Source organism: Capra hircus, chromosome 5, assembly GCF_001704415.2.
Source record: "Capra hircus breed San Clemente chromosome 5, ASM170441v1, whole genome shotgun sequence".
Taxonomy (NCBI): domain Eukaryota; kingdom Metazoa; phylum Chordata; class Mammalia; order Artiodactyla; family Bovidae; genus Capra; species Capra hircus.
The window spans coordinates 50,324,546-50,340,338 of NC_030812.1; the positions used below are offsets into that span (position 1 = coordinate 50,324,546).

At 35.4% G+C, this 15,793-nt stretch overlaps 1 protein-coding gene across 6 annotated transcripts in view; it reads right to left on the reverse strand.

The window, feature by feature from the left end:
- Positions 1-15,793, reverse strand: part of MON2 (MON2 homolog, regulator of endosome-to-Golgi trafficking) — a 115,556-nt gene that overhangs the window by 33,565 nt on the left and 66,198 nt on the right. For all 6 annotated transcript variants that reach the window (XM_005680247.3, XM_005680246.3, XM_013963913.2 and 3 more), the window contains 5 exons: positions 13,613-13,788; positions 12,878-13,040; positions 12,039-12,332; positions 9,796-9,994; positions 4,556-5,184 (listed from right to left, as the gene is read on the reverse strand). In XM_005680247.3, coding sequence (XP_005680304.1) covers positions 4,556-5,184; positions 9,796-9,994; positions 12,039-12,332; positions 12,878-13,040; positions 13,613-13,788 — 1,461 coding nt within the window. The remainder of the gene's footprint in view (positions 1-4,555; positions 5,185-9,795; positions 9,995-12,038; positions 12,333-12,877; positions 13,041-13,612; positions 13,789-15,793) is intronic.

Genomic DNA, 15,793 nt, shown 5'->3' on the forward strand with positions numbered 1-15,793 from the left:
AGATCCAACCAGTCCATTCTGAAGGAGATCAGCCCTGGGATTTCTTTGGAAGGAAGGATGCTAAAGCTGAAAGTCCAGTACTCTGGACACCTCATGTGAAGAGTTGACTCACTGGAAAAGACTCTGATGCTGGGAGGGATTGGGGGCAGGAGGAGAAGGGGACAACAGGATGAGATGGCTGGATGGCATCATCAACTCGATGGACGTGAGTCTGAGTGAACTCCGGGAGTTGGTGATGGACAGGGAGGCCTGGCATGCTGTGATTCATGGGGTCACAAAGAGTCGGACACGACTGAGCGACTAAACTGAACTGAAGGCCTTTGCAAGACAATATGGTAATGAAAATAGTAACAGCTAATGTTTACTGAATATTTAACTGTGCCAGGCACTAAATGCCTTAAAAATACTATCCCACTTACTAAAAAAAAACGTTACAGTTATTATTTCCCCTTATGGATGAGGAAGCCAAAGTACAGAGAGATTCAGAAACTTGCCCCCATTAAGTAGAAGCACCATTCATACACAATGTGACAGTGTCTCCTGAAGTACCACTCCAGTAGCCTCGAGCATGGACGTACATATGGGACCAGTTATCAGCCTTTACGAAGGTTAGCAATAAGTAAGATAGATGCAGTCTCCTGATCTCAAAACAGGAAAACAATCAAATTCTCACGTCCCCTAGGTATGTAAAAATATTTTAGAAGAAAAAATTAGCCTAAATAGGACTAAATCATTTTGGTTGGGAACTAGTGATATGAAACCAAGAGGAAACGCATATGACCCTGAAACTCTAAACAATATAAGGGTAAATATGAAATCAGAAATGGGTTTTTCCTTAAAGAAGGAAAACAGCTTTTAATCAGTAAAGTGTTTTGCAGAATAGCTTATTAGTTTAAGAATAAACTTTCAAAGCCAGTATATTTTGCTTGTGAAAAAATTTTCTGACACCTGTGGGGGAAACTATAAAAACACTCTTACTAATAATGAAATATGTTAAGTCTTCTGTTAGGAAATATTAAAAACCCCACATGTTTGAATAACATTCAAGTATTATGAAATATCATTTAAATAATCCCATAAGTAATAAACAATGGCTAGAGTGAAAATTAGTAATGCAAAATGACATCAATTGATATAAGTAAAAGTTCCCAAGTTTCCAACAATAAAACTTCCTAACTTTTCATGCCCTTTCAAAGCCATTAAAAGCTCAAAGCTCAGAATAAATGCCTCCTTGGGATGAATGACTCTATTTGTTCTCTTATCGCTAAAGCAGAGGTTTTGCTCTAAGTAAAATTATATGCTTTTTTCCCTAGAAAAAAAGTTTGGGGATTTGCTGTTTCTCCTTTGTTTACTATCCTCTACATATGTATAAAACCTGAATTAAACACCTGAGTGAGAGTTCTAGATTATGGGCATCCCACAAGGTCTATGCTCTCCTTTTCTAACTTTTCCATTCCCTCCACAGTAGTCCATAAACAACCTATGCTCACAGTTAGGGAGAAAAAAATTATGACTGACAGGCTACTTTTCTTCTGCCACTGAAAATAAAAGCAGCTCTTTTAATTTCAATTATGAAAAACTGATCCTCCCTATAATAAAATTATTAAAATGCCAGATTTTCTTACATTTTAAGTTTCCATACAATTTCTTTGCACAGAGTAACTAGGGCTAAGATGGTCAAGGAATTACTGCTCAGCTAAAACTCCTCCAGAGACAATCAAGGTATACTATGTTGTAGTAGAAACCACTATTATTACTGTGAAAGTTTTCATTAATCCAGTTGGATATAATGCAATTGTTTAATTAGAAAGCATGATCTGTAGTACCCAAATGGCTACTGATAACACATTTGTAATCAGAATCACTTCCATTCTAATTTTGTTAGAATGTCGTAACTGCTTTGCTGGGATCACTGACTCTTTAGTTCATACTTGTTTTGTTCAAAAATTTTGGTGGTTGTTAATTGTGCTAATAATTACCTTGACAGTTTAAAGAATTCTTTGATTTTAATCTGATCTTGCTTGCCAACTGGAATTTGCTCAATAATTTTTAGATCTGTTGTAATTTTTTTTTGGAGTAACAGAGCTCATCAATGAATATAGTAAAGTTGCAGGATATAAAATCAACACACAGAAATCCCTTGCATTCCTATACACGAATAATGAGAAAGTAGAAAAAGAAATTAAGGAAACAATTCCATTCACCATTGCAACGAAAAGAATAAAATACTTAGGAATATATCTACCTAAAGAAACTAAAGACCTATATATAGAAAACTATAAAACACTGATGAAAGAAATCAAAGAGGACACTAATAGATGGAGAAATATACCATGTTCATGGATCGGAAGAATCAATATAGTGAAAATGAGTATACTACCCAAAGCAATTTACAAATTTAATGCAATCCCTGTCAAGCTACCAGCCACATTTTTCACAGAACTAGAACAAATAATTTCAAGATTTGTATGGAAACACAAAAAACCTCGAATAGCCAAAGCAATCTTGAGAAAGAAGAATGGAACTGGAGGAATCAACTTGCCTGACTTCAGGCTCTACTACAAAGCCACAGTCATCAAGACAGTATGGTACTGGCACAAAGACAGACATATAGATCAATGGAACAAAATAGAAAGCCCAGAGATAAATCCACACACATATGGACACCTTATCTTTGACAAAGGAGGCAAGAATATACAATGGAGTAAAGACAATCTCTTTAACAAGTGGTACTGGGAAAACTGGTCAACCACTTGTAAAAGAATGAAACTAGATCACTTTCTAACACCGCACACAAAAATAAACTCAAAATGGATTAAAGATCTAAATGTAAGATCAGAAACTATAAAACTCCTAGAGGAGAACATAGGCAAAACACTCTCAGACATAAATCACAGCAGGATCCTCTATGATCCACCTCCCAGAATTCTGGAAATAAAAGCAAAAATAAACAAATGGGATCTAATTAAAATTAAAAGCTTCTGTACAACAAAGGAAAATATAAGCAAGGTGAAAAGACAGCCTTCTGAATGGGAGAAAATAATAGCAAATGAAACAACTGACAAACAACTAATCTCAAAAATATACAAGCAACTTCTGCAGCTCAATTCCAGAAAAATAAATGACCCAATCAAAAAATGGGCCAAAGAACTAAATAGACATTTCTCCAAAGAAGACATACGGATGGCTAACAAACACATGAAAAGATGCTCAACATCACTCATTATTAGAGAAATGCAAATCAAAACCACAATGAGGTACCACTTCACACCAGTCAGAATGGCTGCGATCCAAAAATCTGCAAGCAATAAATGCTGGAGAGGGTGTGGAGAAAAGGGAACCCTCCTACACTGTTGGTGGGAATGCAAACTAGTACAGCCACTATGGAGAACAGTGTGGAGATTCCTTAAAAAATTGCAAATAGAACTACCTTATGACCCAGCAATCCCACTTCTGGGCATACACACCGAGGAAACCAGAATTGAAAGAGACACATGTACCCCAATGTTCATCGCAGCACTGTTTATAATAGCCAGGACATGGAAACAACCTAGATGTCCATCAGCAGATGAATGGATAAGAAAGCTGTGGTACATATACACAATGGAGTATTACTCAGCCGTTAAAAAGAATTCATTTGAATCAGTTCTGATGAGATGGATGAAACTGGAGCCAATTATACAGAGTGAAGTAAGCCAGAAAGAAAAACACCAATACAGTATACTAACACATATATATGGAATTTAGGAAGATGGCAATGACGACCCTGTATGCAAGACAGGAAAAAAGACACAGATGTGTATAACGGACTTTTGGACTCAGAGGGAGAGGGAGAGGGTGGGATGATTTGGGAGAATGGGAATTCTAACTTGTATACTGTCATGTAAGAATTGAATCGCCAGTCCATGTCTGACGTAGGGTGCAGCTTGCTTGGGGCAGGTGCATGGGGATGACCCAGAGAGATGTTGTGGGGAGGGAGGTGGGAGGGGGGTTCATGTTTGGGAACGCATGTAAGAATTAAAGATTTTAAAATTTAAAAAAAAAATTAAAAAATTAAAAAAAAAAACAAACACACATGGGTTAAAATATATCTTTTTAAAATTTCTGTGAGGTAAACACTTTACAAATTTATTCTTATTTTTTTAATGGGTTTCTAACAATTCAAGAGCTAAAATAAAAATACAGATAAAAATATATATATTCCCATTGCTAATTTTCTAATTATAGAAATACTTTACTAAAGTTATGACTCCAAAAATATATATTCTTGTGAAGAGTTGAATGAACAAACCAAAAGTGCTGGTGAACAGAAATAAGAGAATGCAGGCAGTTTCTTGAAGACTCTCAAGATAAACCTGAATTACCTTTTAAAATATATTAGAAAAATATAAGTGTTAAGAATAACTGGATCTTTACAATCTTGAATGCATCCCAAAGTATACATACATAACAATCCTGATGATCCTGAATTTATCCCCAAAAATATTTAGCAAAGTAAAAAAATTCCAGAGAACCATATGCATTATTGCTTAGAGAGCCACTAAAATTTGATTACCTTTTGGAGAACATCTAGAGCTGTAAGTACAGCTTCCTGTAAACTTGTCAAAACTGCTTCAGTGTAAGATGGAAGAATGAAAGGGGAGGCATCTGAACTTATTGGGACTGAAACAGCACTGTGCAATATGACTCCCAACTTCTGCAAGTCATCCATGTTGAAACCAGTTTTTATGTGTTGGTAGAGAGCTGGAAATATCTGAATTAAAGCTGTAAGAAAAGGCTGGCTGGGAATGAAAGTTAGTTTATCAAATGTAGTAGGAGGCTTGGTGCTTTCAGATCCAATTCTGTACCAGGTATTCCATGCAGCCCACCAGAGATTCAAATCTTCAAGCTCATCAGTAACTACGGGTGGCTCAGAGCTGCTATATCTCCCAAGTCTTTCTCCAATGGAATCTGTTCTTACAAATGGCCTGTTCAGGCTCGGGCCCGATATAGGCCCTAAAAGGACAGGCACAGGGGCATTAACTGCAGGTGGTGTCTCAGGCTTATCTGAGTCTCTGGCAGGGGATACAATCTGTAAAATTTCCTGGAAGCTTTTCAGTGCAGCCAGAGATACTTCATTGTTTTTGCTGAGTGCTGCTGATTGTATATGGTCAAGAAGAACATCCCATGCTCTTGAAAAATCTCCTATATGAGGAAGAGGAAAAAAAAATTATCACCATAAAAGTGATCAAATTGTCTCTATTAGACACTTGAAAGTTTATCTGCTTTATTTTTCTGCTTAAATTCCTACAGAAATAGAAAAAGATACGCTTATGCACTAACAATGTGAGTTAAAACCATTACAACCCAAAATTCCAGTAAAAAAATTTTGTCAGATACAGGAATAAATGGCACCAAGGAAAGGATAATGAGTATATCAAACAAGGTTTTGAACTTAAAACTCCTTAAATGTATGTATACCTTTCTATCCTAATACTTCTGCCTAAGGAGAACAGAATAAAAACTTTTCAGTAACATCTTCAACCTAACCATCTACCTTTATTAGGATGGTCCCATTCTTAAGCATATAGGAAAAGGAATGACAGTATGATACACGTTTTTTACCTGAATGTTTAAAATAAACTAAGTCATATTCCATAAAAATCTTAACTTTACACTTGGGTTTTCATATTTAAATAATTTTATAGCTGCAGAATTCTGTTAAACATTTCCCCCACCATATTGGTAAGTTGCAAGGAGAACATGCACCATAAATAAGACTGTCCTTTTACCATGAGGCTAAACTTATTTCTCTCATGTAAAATCAAGTCAACTGATCTACCATCAGCACAGCATGGGCTGAATGGTGGTTGCTGTTTCCACTAATCATTTCAATCTCTTGCTCTATTCCTGTGACCCTAAGCACATTTATAATGAAACTCTCTCTATAATGAAACCAGGTGTGGTTTGTTTCTATTATTGTTGTTCACTCATTAAGTCATGGCCAACTCTTTTGAAACCCCTTGGACTGTAGCCCACCAGGCTCCTCTGTTCAAGGGATTTCCTAGGCAAAAATACTGGAGTAGATTGCCACTGCCTTCTCCATGGGATCTTCCTGACTCAGGGACCAATGTCTCCTGCACTGGCAGGCAGGTTCTTTACCACTGAGCCACCAGGGAAGCCCTTGTTCCTTCCAATGGCTTTGATAACAGCATGGATTATTACTCGCCTCTTTGTATTTAAATAATGTAAAAATCAGAGGAATTGACATTTTGCAAAGGACAACCTAAGTAGGCTATGAAATATAGAGATAATTGTGTTTTAAAGACTTTCACTTCACAAAAGCTATCAAAGACTAGGTTTTCTCAAGAAGGGATAAACCCATTTGACTGAGGAAGCATTCAATTTATTGGAAAGCTGGAACTAAGTCTGGTATAAAACAGTAAGCAATGCACTGCTTTACAGGATAAACTATTAACACTTGTCCAGTTATATGTTTCTTCCTCTCCATACTCTTAATCAAAATTGAAGTATAATTTACACACAACAAAAAAACAGGTTTTTTAGTAACTGTTCAAACAGTTTTAACAAATTTTGTTAAAAAAACTATCAAAACAGCAAAATAAAACACTTCTGCTTGTTGCCATCCCAGTTCAAAAATCAAATTAAACATTACATTCACCTACCAGAATGGTGACCTAGTCTCAGGTTTAGAATATTCTATGCTATAAGAAGGAAAAATATCTGCAGTTCTCCTATTAATATATTCTGTATCTAGGAAGAAGTCCTCTTTCTAAAAGACTAAGTATAATTACATATTGTACGTTGTTATGTTAAAACATTACTTTAAAAAATTTCTTTTTATACAATTTTTAAAGGTTATACTCTATTTACAGTTATTATAAAATACAGCCTATATTCTCCATGTTGTAAAATACATCATTCTAGCCTATCCTACATCTAATAGTTCACACCTCCCAGTCCCTTTACCCCTACGTTGCCCTGCCTCCTCCCTCTCCCCACTGGTAACAATCAGTTTGTTTTCTGTATCTGGGAGTCTAATTCTTTTTTGCTATACTCACTAGTTCATTGCATTTTTTAGATTCCACACAGAAGTGATATCACACGTATTTGTCTCTCTCTGTTTAACTTATTTCACTCAGCATAATGCCCTGCAAGTCCACCCATGTGGCTACAAATGGCAAAATTTTCAACTGTAAGAAAAAAAACTACAAAACACAAATATGTGGAGGCTAAACAATATGCTACTAAAGAGCCAATGGGTCACAACAGAAATCAAAGAGGAAATCAAAAAACACCTAGAGACAAATAAAAATGAAAACACAATGATCCCAAACCTATGAAAGTGAAAGTCGCTCAGTCATGTCTGACTTTGCGACCCCAAGGACTATACAGTCCATGGAATTCTCCAGGCCAGAATACTGGAGTGTGTGGCCTTTCCCTTCTCCAGGGGATCTTCCTAACCCAGGGACTGAACCCAGGTTTCCTGCACTGCAGGCAGATTCTTTACCAGCTGAGCCAACAGGCCAGCCCCTGAGGCCAGCCTCTCAAACCTATGGGGCACCAGGCAAAAGCAGTTCTAATAATAAAGCTTATAGCAATACAAGCTTCCCTCAAGAAACAAGAAAAACTTCAAATAAACAACCTAATCTTACACCTAAAGGAACCAGAGAAAAAAGAAAATCCAAAGAGAGTAGAAGGAGAAATATAAAGATCATAGCGGAAATAAATGAAATAGAGACTTAAAAAAAAAATGGAAAAGATCAATGAAACTAAAAGCCGGTTCTCTGAAAACACTGATAACGTTTAGCCAGACTCATCAAGACAAAAAGGTAGAGGACCCAGATAATAAAATCAGAAATGAAAAGGAGATATTACAACTGATACCACAGAAATACACAGGATCAGAAGAAGAGACTACTATGAACAACTACACCAATAAAATAGACAACCTAAAAGAAACAGAGAAAATTTTAGAAAGTATCTCCCAATCTTCCTATCTGAACCATGAAGAAACAGACAACATGAACCAATATCAGTAGTGAAATTGATTCAGCAATTTAAAAACTCCCAACAAAGAAAAGTCCAGGACTAGATGGCTAGACAAGTGAATTCTATCAAACATTCAGAGAAGAGTTACTGCATATCTTTCTCAAACTACTCAAAAAATTGTAGAGGAAGGAACACTTCTGAACTCATTCTATCCAGCATCACCTTGATACCATAATCTTATTCTAAAATAATAATAAAAACCATTTCCTAGTGTTATTTTAAAAAGTTATTGAAGCTACATGAACTACATCATGTCTTCATTTTAAAAAATCTCCATCTGTATCTATTACATCTTAGCTTTTAAGATAAAGTACCACAGAGGTATTAAAAATGATTATTTGTCAAAACTTAGCAAACATACAGTTAAGATTAGCACATGTCATTGTATGTAAATTTTATATGAAAACAAAAAGCTAGGATTTAAAATGTGTATGTATAGACATCAAATATATAGATCATCAAATATATAGGTATGTGGTATGTATGAGAGCCTTAAAATGCACATAATAAACACCACACAAAAATGCCTATGAAATCATAAATATGCTTATGCATTTAACATGAGAAGAAAAAAAGCCAAACATAAAATAAGTTGCAAAATTAATATGCACAGCTTGCTCAGTTATGTAGAAAAGTATTTGTTCACCTTTCTCAACCACTCCCATGCCTACCACTAGAATTGAAGGTATCATAATCTACACTAGTTTCTTGATCTCAATCCTACTGACATTTTGGGTTGGATAATCCTTTGTTGTAGGGGCTGTCCTATGCATTGTAAGATACGTAGCAGCATCCCTGGCTTTACTTCCCCAGAAGCCAGTGTGCATGCCCCCTAGTTGCAACAACCAAAATGTCTCATTGTTAAATATCCTGTGGGGGAGGGAGGAGGTTGGGCAAAATTGGCCCTGGTTGAGAAGCACTGATCTATTTATATTTATACACCACCAAGTTTCCTAACCAATCTAATAGTATCCTACCATTCTTCTTTATACCATTCCATTCCATACCTACCATCTGAAGGGATCTTTCTGAACTCTGTATCTGAACACATCATATCATCGATTAAAATCTTTCAGTGGTTTTCAGTGCTCTTACAGTGAAGTCTTCTGAACATAACCTACAAAGTGCTGCAACATCTGGCCTCTACCTCTACAACCTCATCGAGAATCACTCTTTTCCGTGTTCTCTTCATTCCAGACCTTCAAACGTGCCAGGGGCCACACCATCTCCATCTCCTCAATCTTCTTTCATCTCTTTTACACGTACTCTCTGCCTGTAAGGCTCTCCCCAGTTCATCCTACCCTTGCCTGATGAACTACTATTCAGATGAAACATTGCTTTCTCAGGGAAGCCTATATATACATCACTAGCCTGGTCAAGTATCTACTGTAAGCTCACAATCTATTATAAGCTCATTTGTAGCATTGATCACTGCAGCAATTTTCTATTTATTTATGTAATTATAGGTCCTCCTTCATACCCAGGATATATCAAGGATGGTAGGTATCTGGCTCATCACTGTATCCCCAAGACTCACCCACACTAGGTACACATAATTTTTCAAGGAAATGAATGAAAACGTTTATGCTCAGGCACATACCACACATAACAACAAAGACTGGCAGTTAAGATGGATTACTCTTAGAAAATAACAATGTATATAATCTGTGAAGAATCTGTATTTTCCAAATTTCCTTTAACATTAATTACTTGTGTACTCAGAAAAAAAAAATGTACATCTACCTAAAGGTTGAAGTAAATATCTTCTGGTGTTGAAGATTCTTGCAACTCCAGCCAATGTTAAAACCCATGTCTCAGCCCACTGCTTCTCTGCTGTGTCCCTTGAATGATGAATGAGAATATTGCCACCTCCAGACTCAATCTTTTCTTTGTCTGCAGTGGTAGAAGACTCTCTAACTCGGTCCAGCAGATGAAAGAGAACCTGAATATTTGTGATAATGCATATAAAAATACTGATAACAGCATAAACAACAGCATAGGAAATTAAGCATTGTTACAAAGAATTATACCTGACATTCTGATCAATCCCTGTATTTTAGAGGAAACTGACCAACAGAGGTATCCTTATATTCTTAAGTTTATCCTTAAGGCCATGGAATATAAAAAATAAGTAAACTTAACAGACAATCGCTTAAGACTTGCTGAACTGAGTGCCAATGGAGCACCTAAGGTATAATGTACAAGAAGGGAATGAAGCTAAAGAGAGGGGTCCCGCAAAAAAAGTAAGTATATATATATTAAAAAAAAATTAAGTATGAGTAACATCTAGATAGAGGTAACTACTGAAATTTCATGTCTGGATAAAGATGCTTGAAAAAAATCAAGTAGGAAGCAGTTAGAATTTGGGGGATGTTTATTTAAAATGTAGATTCAGGGGAAGGAATAGGGGCCAAGAAAATAAAACAAAATTGAATAGAGAAGCAGATGCACACTGTGAAACAGAAGCCAAAAGAAATTTCAAGGAGAAAATAATCAACAGTATTAAATGTTATGAAAAAACGAGCAGTACGAAAACCTGAGCCCAGGGCAAGAGATCTGGCAATTAGAAGACTACCTGTAGAGCCAATGAACAATTTCTGTGGTTCTAAAAATATGGTCTCAGAACCAGCCCCATCAGCATCACCCAGTAGCTTCACAGATATGCAAATTCTCAGTCTCCATGCTACAGGAAAGAAATCAGAACCTGAAGGGGGCTGGGTACAGTGGCTGCAATTTGTGCTTTAACAAGTCCTCTAGGAGATGCTGTTACATGCTAATGCTTAAGATACTCTGAAGTAGAATAATCTGGATATCAAATTACAAGGGGTAAGGGAATGCAGCGGAAGTGAAAAAGAAAAAAATATTAATACTGAGATTTAGGCAGCAAGATTAATAATGAAGTTAGGAAAAGGAAACAGGAGCCAGAGAAAATATCAGTTTGCTTTTTTAAAATACTAAAGGACTCTTAAGCTTTATAAAGCCAGGGAAAGGAGCTGAAACAAAAGACACAGGAGGGAATAGGGCTTTCAATTATTTTTATTAGGAACATACATTATTAATTTTTTAAGAAGACATTTTGAGGTCTTTTTAGTAAACTCAGAACACTGTTAAATACAATTAAAGTTTACCATACTGCCTACTGTCAAACTTACTAATTTCAAAAATTCACAAAAGCAGTGAAAGGATTATAAATAAGAGTTTTATTAAAATGTAACACATTAAGCAACAACAAAAAAGGAGAGCCTTTTAGCAAAGACGGGATACTCACTAATAAGCTGCTGACTTTGTAAGAATGTTTTAAAAAGATGACAAAAATGAAAAATTTTAAAATTAAAATGCATACCTGAACAAATGTAGAATTTACAAATGGGAGGTGATTTTTGTTTGGTGAGTTTACAAACAAATTTCACTATTACTGATATCGTTTATAAAGTTTTCATTTAATTATATTTGAATTATATGTGGTAGTTTAACAACTACTGATTTCTACCACCAGGAAAATGGGGGAACAGAAGCGCAAAGGTAGAAATCAAAGAGATAAAAAAATGAGGCTTATGGGGTGGGATGGGAGGGAGGCTCAAGAAGAGGGGAAATATATTTGCATATGGCTGATTCACTTTGTTGTATGGCAGAAACCAATACCACATTGTAAAACAATTATCCTCCAATTTAAAAAAATGAGGCTTTAAGTATTTAATTTGTTAATGTGCAAGGTGCAACTAAAAATATGACAAAGCTAACATTTCCTGTTTGCCAAATGCACAAATGGATGGAAATTCTTCTTTAAAAATTAATAGGAACAAAAAAACATATATATGTAAAACTGAATCACTTTTCTGTGCACCTGAAACTAACGTAAGATTCTAAACCAACTATATTTCAATAAACACACTAAAAAATTTTTTTTAATTTTAATTTGTTGTTGTTGAAAAAGTATAAAAGCATGTCTCGATTAATAACTGATAACTCAAGGTATTTTACGGTACCTTCCAAATAACAGTGTGCCACGTTGAGTGCTGTAATAAAGTTCCATGTGCACCAATTGTTGAAAACAGAGTCTGCCCTGCACTCTTCCGGACGGCGGGACGGGGGTCTACACATAGTTCACCCAATTTTGCATAAAGACACAACCACAAGCAGTCAAACGGTGGTGCAGGGTGGAATGGCCGATTCAAAACCACTCCTTTTTCTTCTGCCTGCTTTTGCTGTGCTGCCTCTTCTTTATTTAATTCCTTTTCAATAGTTTCTCCTCTTTGAAAAAAATAATCTGAAATATTCCACTAAAGAGCCAAGGAGAAAAATATCTATTCAGAGATTTTTATTTTAAACACATAGATATGCAACAGATAGATTTTCAGAATAAAACTTAAAAGCAATTACTTCAGAAACTCTTTTCCTAGTAGAATGGATTTAATGAAAATATCTCTTCCTCTGTCAAGTTTAGCTCTCTGATTTCAGAATTTCAGAGTACAACCTTTAATTTTTAGTATTTTTTAAAAACTGGATGTAAAATTTATATTTTATGTTAATATCAGTAGAGTCAACTGATTATTTCTCTTATATGTAACATTGTTTACTAAATCCTTCCATAACAAATCTTATATAAACCATATTTCAGCTCAACAGATCAAAATTATTCCACATATTCTGCTCTTAAAGAATTATTTCTTAAATAATATTACTTAATCCTTCATACAAGATGTTTGGTATGTACTTAAAAGTCATTTAAATGATTCCTACAGAGTCAAAAGCACACTTGCTTAGCATTCACTCTCAGTTGCAAACAGCGATTTCTAGATTATATAAGAAAGGCAATCATACTTACCAATAAACCTATTGAAGTTAAACTAATATTAAGTTCTTGGTTATGAAGTCCAAAGCTACCTGCAACATCTACAACTATTTGCAGGCAAGTACAAGGCATTGTTGGTAGAAAATCTGTCACAACCAACTGAAGACACTGGAATGCTGTTCGTATCAAGGATTCTCTGAAAATACAAAAGAAAATCTATATTCATGTATTTAAGAGAAATGGAAGGAAAAATACATACATTATAATAATTTGACCAAATTAAAATTTTATCTTAAAACTGGAACAAGAAAATCTTCTCTAACATAGTACTCATACAGTACTTCAACATTTACATAAATGTAAAAAAAGATATGCTTACTTAAAATAATGAACAAATAAAAATAAAGACGCTCATGGAAATATGAAAAACAGTAAACTATAAAAAAGAAAATATGTATTAATACTATATTATTTTTATCCTGTATCAACTAGCCAAATAAAATTTAGACACTGAATGAGAAAGGGAAAGTTTGTTTGAAGGATTTTTCTTATTGTAAGAACCTTAGAAACAGCAATTTTTCCATCCTTCCAAAATAAAAGTGAGCCCTAATGATTCCCTACAGCCCCCTGGGAGTAGGGTAAGAAAAACTATTTTAGATCATAAACTTAAGCAAAAAAGGCATACATAAAAAATTAACGATCATTTCACAATTTTAGGCAGAATTCCCTTTTCCTACTACTTTTTGGATGTTAATTTTAAACACGTACCCTTGATCATTTCTGATCGCTCCCATAACTCCCAGCACTAATGGCCATCCAGGTCCAAGACTGTCTCCTTGACTCTGAAGAATCTGCAGCACACACTCTAATTGCTTGAGTCGTATATCTGGATGATTAATATTGGACATCTCCTTTAATGGGTTCAATAAAAGCAATTGCAGCCTCTGAAAAGAAGGTAAGAAGCTAAATCAGAGAAGTTCTAGAATATGGAAAGGTTCTGCTATTGTCTTTCAAGTTTAAATTCACCTTCACTCAGACTGCAATGGTAAAAATAAATTTTTTAGTAAAATAAATATAAAAAATGATTTCTCTAACAGTAATCATTAGGATTATCTTGTCATCCAAGTCTTTTTTTAAAAAAATAATTTAATTAATTAATTTATTTTTGGCTGTCCTGGGCCTTTGTTGCCGTGCGGGCTTTTCTTTAGTTGCAGCGTGAAGGGGCTACTCTCTAGCTGCAGTGCATGGGTTTCTCATTGTGGTGGCTTCTCTTGTTGCAGAGCACAGGCTCTAGAACACACGGGCTTCAGTAGTTGCCCCATGTGGGCTCAACAGTTCCAGCTCCCATGCTCTAGAACACAGGCTCGGGAGCTGTGGCTCATGAGCTTGGTTTCTCTGCAGCATGTGGGATGTTCCCAGGTCAGGGATTGAACAGCCGTGTCTCCTGCACTGGCAGGCGAATTCTTTACCACTGAGCCACTGGGAAGCCCTGTAAGTCTTTTTAAATTTTTTATGTTTTGGCCACACAAGTAACATGTGAGAGCTTAGTTCCCCAGCCAAGGATGGAACCCAACCCTACTGCATTAGAAGCATGGATTCCCAATCACTGGACTTCAGGGAAGTCCCTAAGTCTTATATTTTAATAACAGAAAATAAAAATCTATTTTCAAGATACTATATTTCAGGATAAATAGGGAGTAACCTGATGTTAAAAGGTATTAAATTTACAGATTCATATACAAATGAATCTCACTATAGAAAATATACCTCTATATATTTAGCTCTATTTGGAGAGAAAAAACAATTCCCAATTTCTAAAATTAACTTTCATTTACTCTATTAATATGTACCACATTTTATTTAAGTCTCAATACTCCTAAAAATGAACTAGCAGACAAAGAGGACACAAAACCACAAAATTTTTTTACTGTTAAAAAGTGAAAAAAGCACTTTGTTCTACTCCTTTAGCATCTGAAAGCACCTGCTTTAGTTTTCTCTCCAACAATTCATTTATTTGGCTCACTGACTGAACAAACGTATTAAGCTCTTACCATGTTCCAGGTATTAAGCTGGATGCTAAGAATATATACATGGACAGGGCTTTACAAAAAAATTAGACTGCAATAGGAAAAAAATATGCAATCACTGAAATGTAAGCTATAAAAATCAAGAAACTTTTCTGTCTTGTACATCATTCTGTTACAAGAGTTAAAATACTGCCTGGCATATAGTATGTACCCAATAATTATTTATTGAGGAAATTTGCAGAAGACATCCACATACAATACAGTAAGATAGTAAGGGCAATGTGAATGGCTATTAAATGCCTCATTTCTACTCAATCTTTAAACAAAACTTTGGTGGGCTTTTTAAAAACTGTGTAAGATATATGTGAATGATTAAAAACTGTATAAGCTATATGTGAATGATATATGTGGAGTCAGGAAAAAGGAATCGCAACAAAAGAAAACTCTGAAAGTATAAAATAACCTTTAAAATTATTTAAAAATAAAAGTCTATTTTATTGTGCTTGCCTCTTCTGCCACTTGTTTCTCCCCATGTAAGGGCTTCCCGGGTGGCACAATGGTAAAGAATCCACCTGCCAATGCAGGAGACATAGGTTCAGTCTCTGGGTAGGGAATATCCCCTGGAGGAGAGCATGACAACTCGCTCTCCTTCTGGCCTGGAAAACTTCATGGACAGAGACCTTGGAGGGCTACAGTCCATGGGACTGTAGAGAGCTGGACATGGCTGAGTGACTAAGCACACAAGGGTAATGAGTAGGGGGAAGAGAAAAAAAAGACAGGTAAGGACCAAAGGAAAAGAGGCTAATAAAGTATGAAGACTTAGCACTGCATGCCGAAGAAAAGTTCTAGATGGGGAGACCAATTCTAAGTAATTTATTACTTTAGTGCTATTATAAGAAAATTTTTAAATTTTTTAATATAG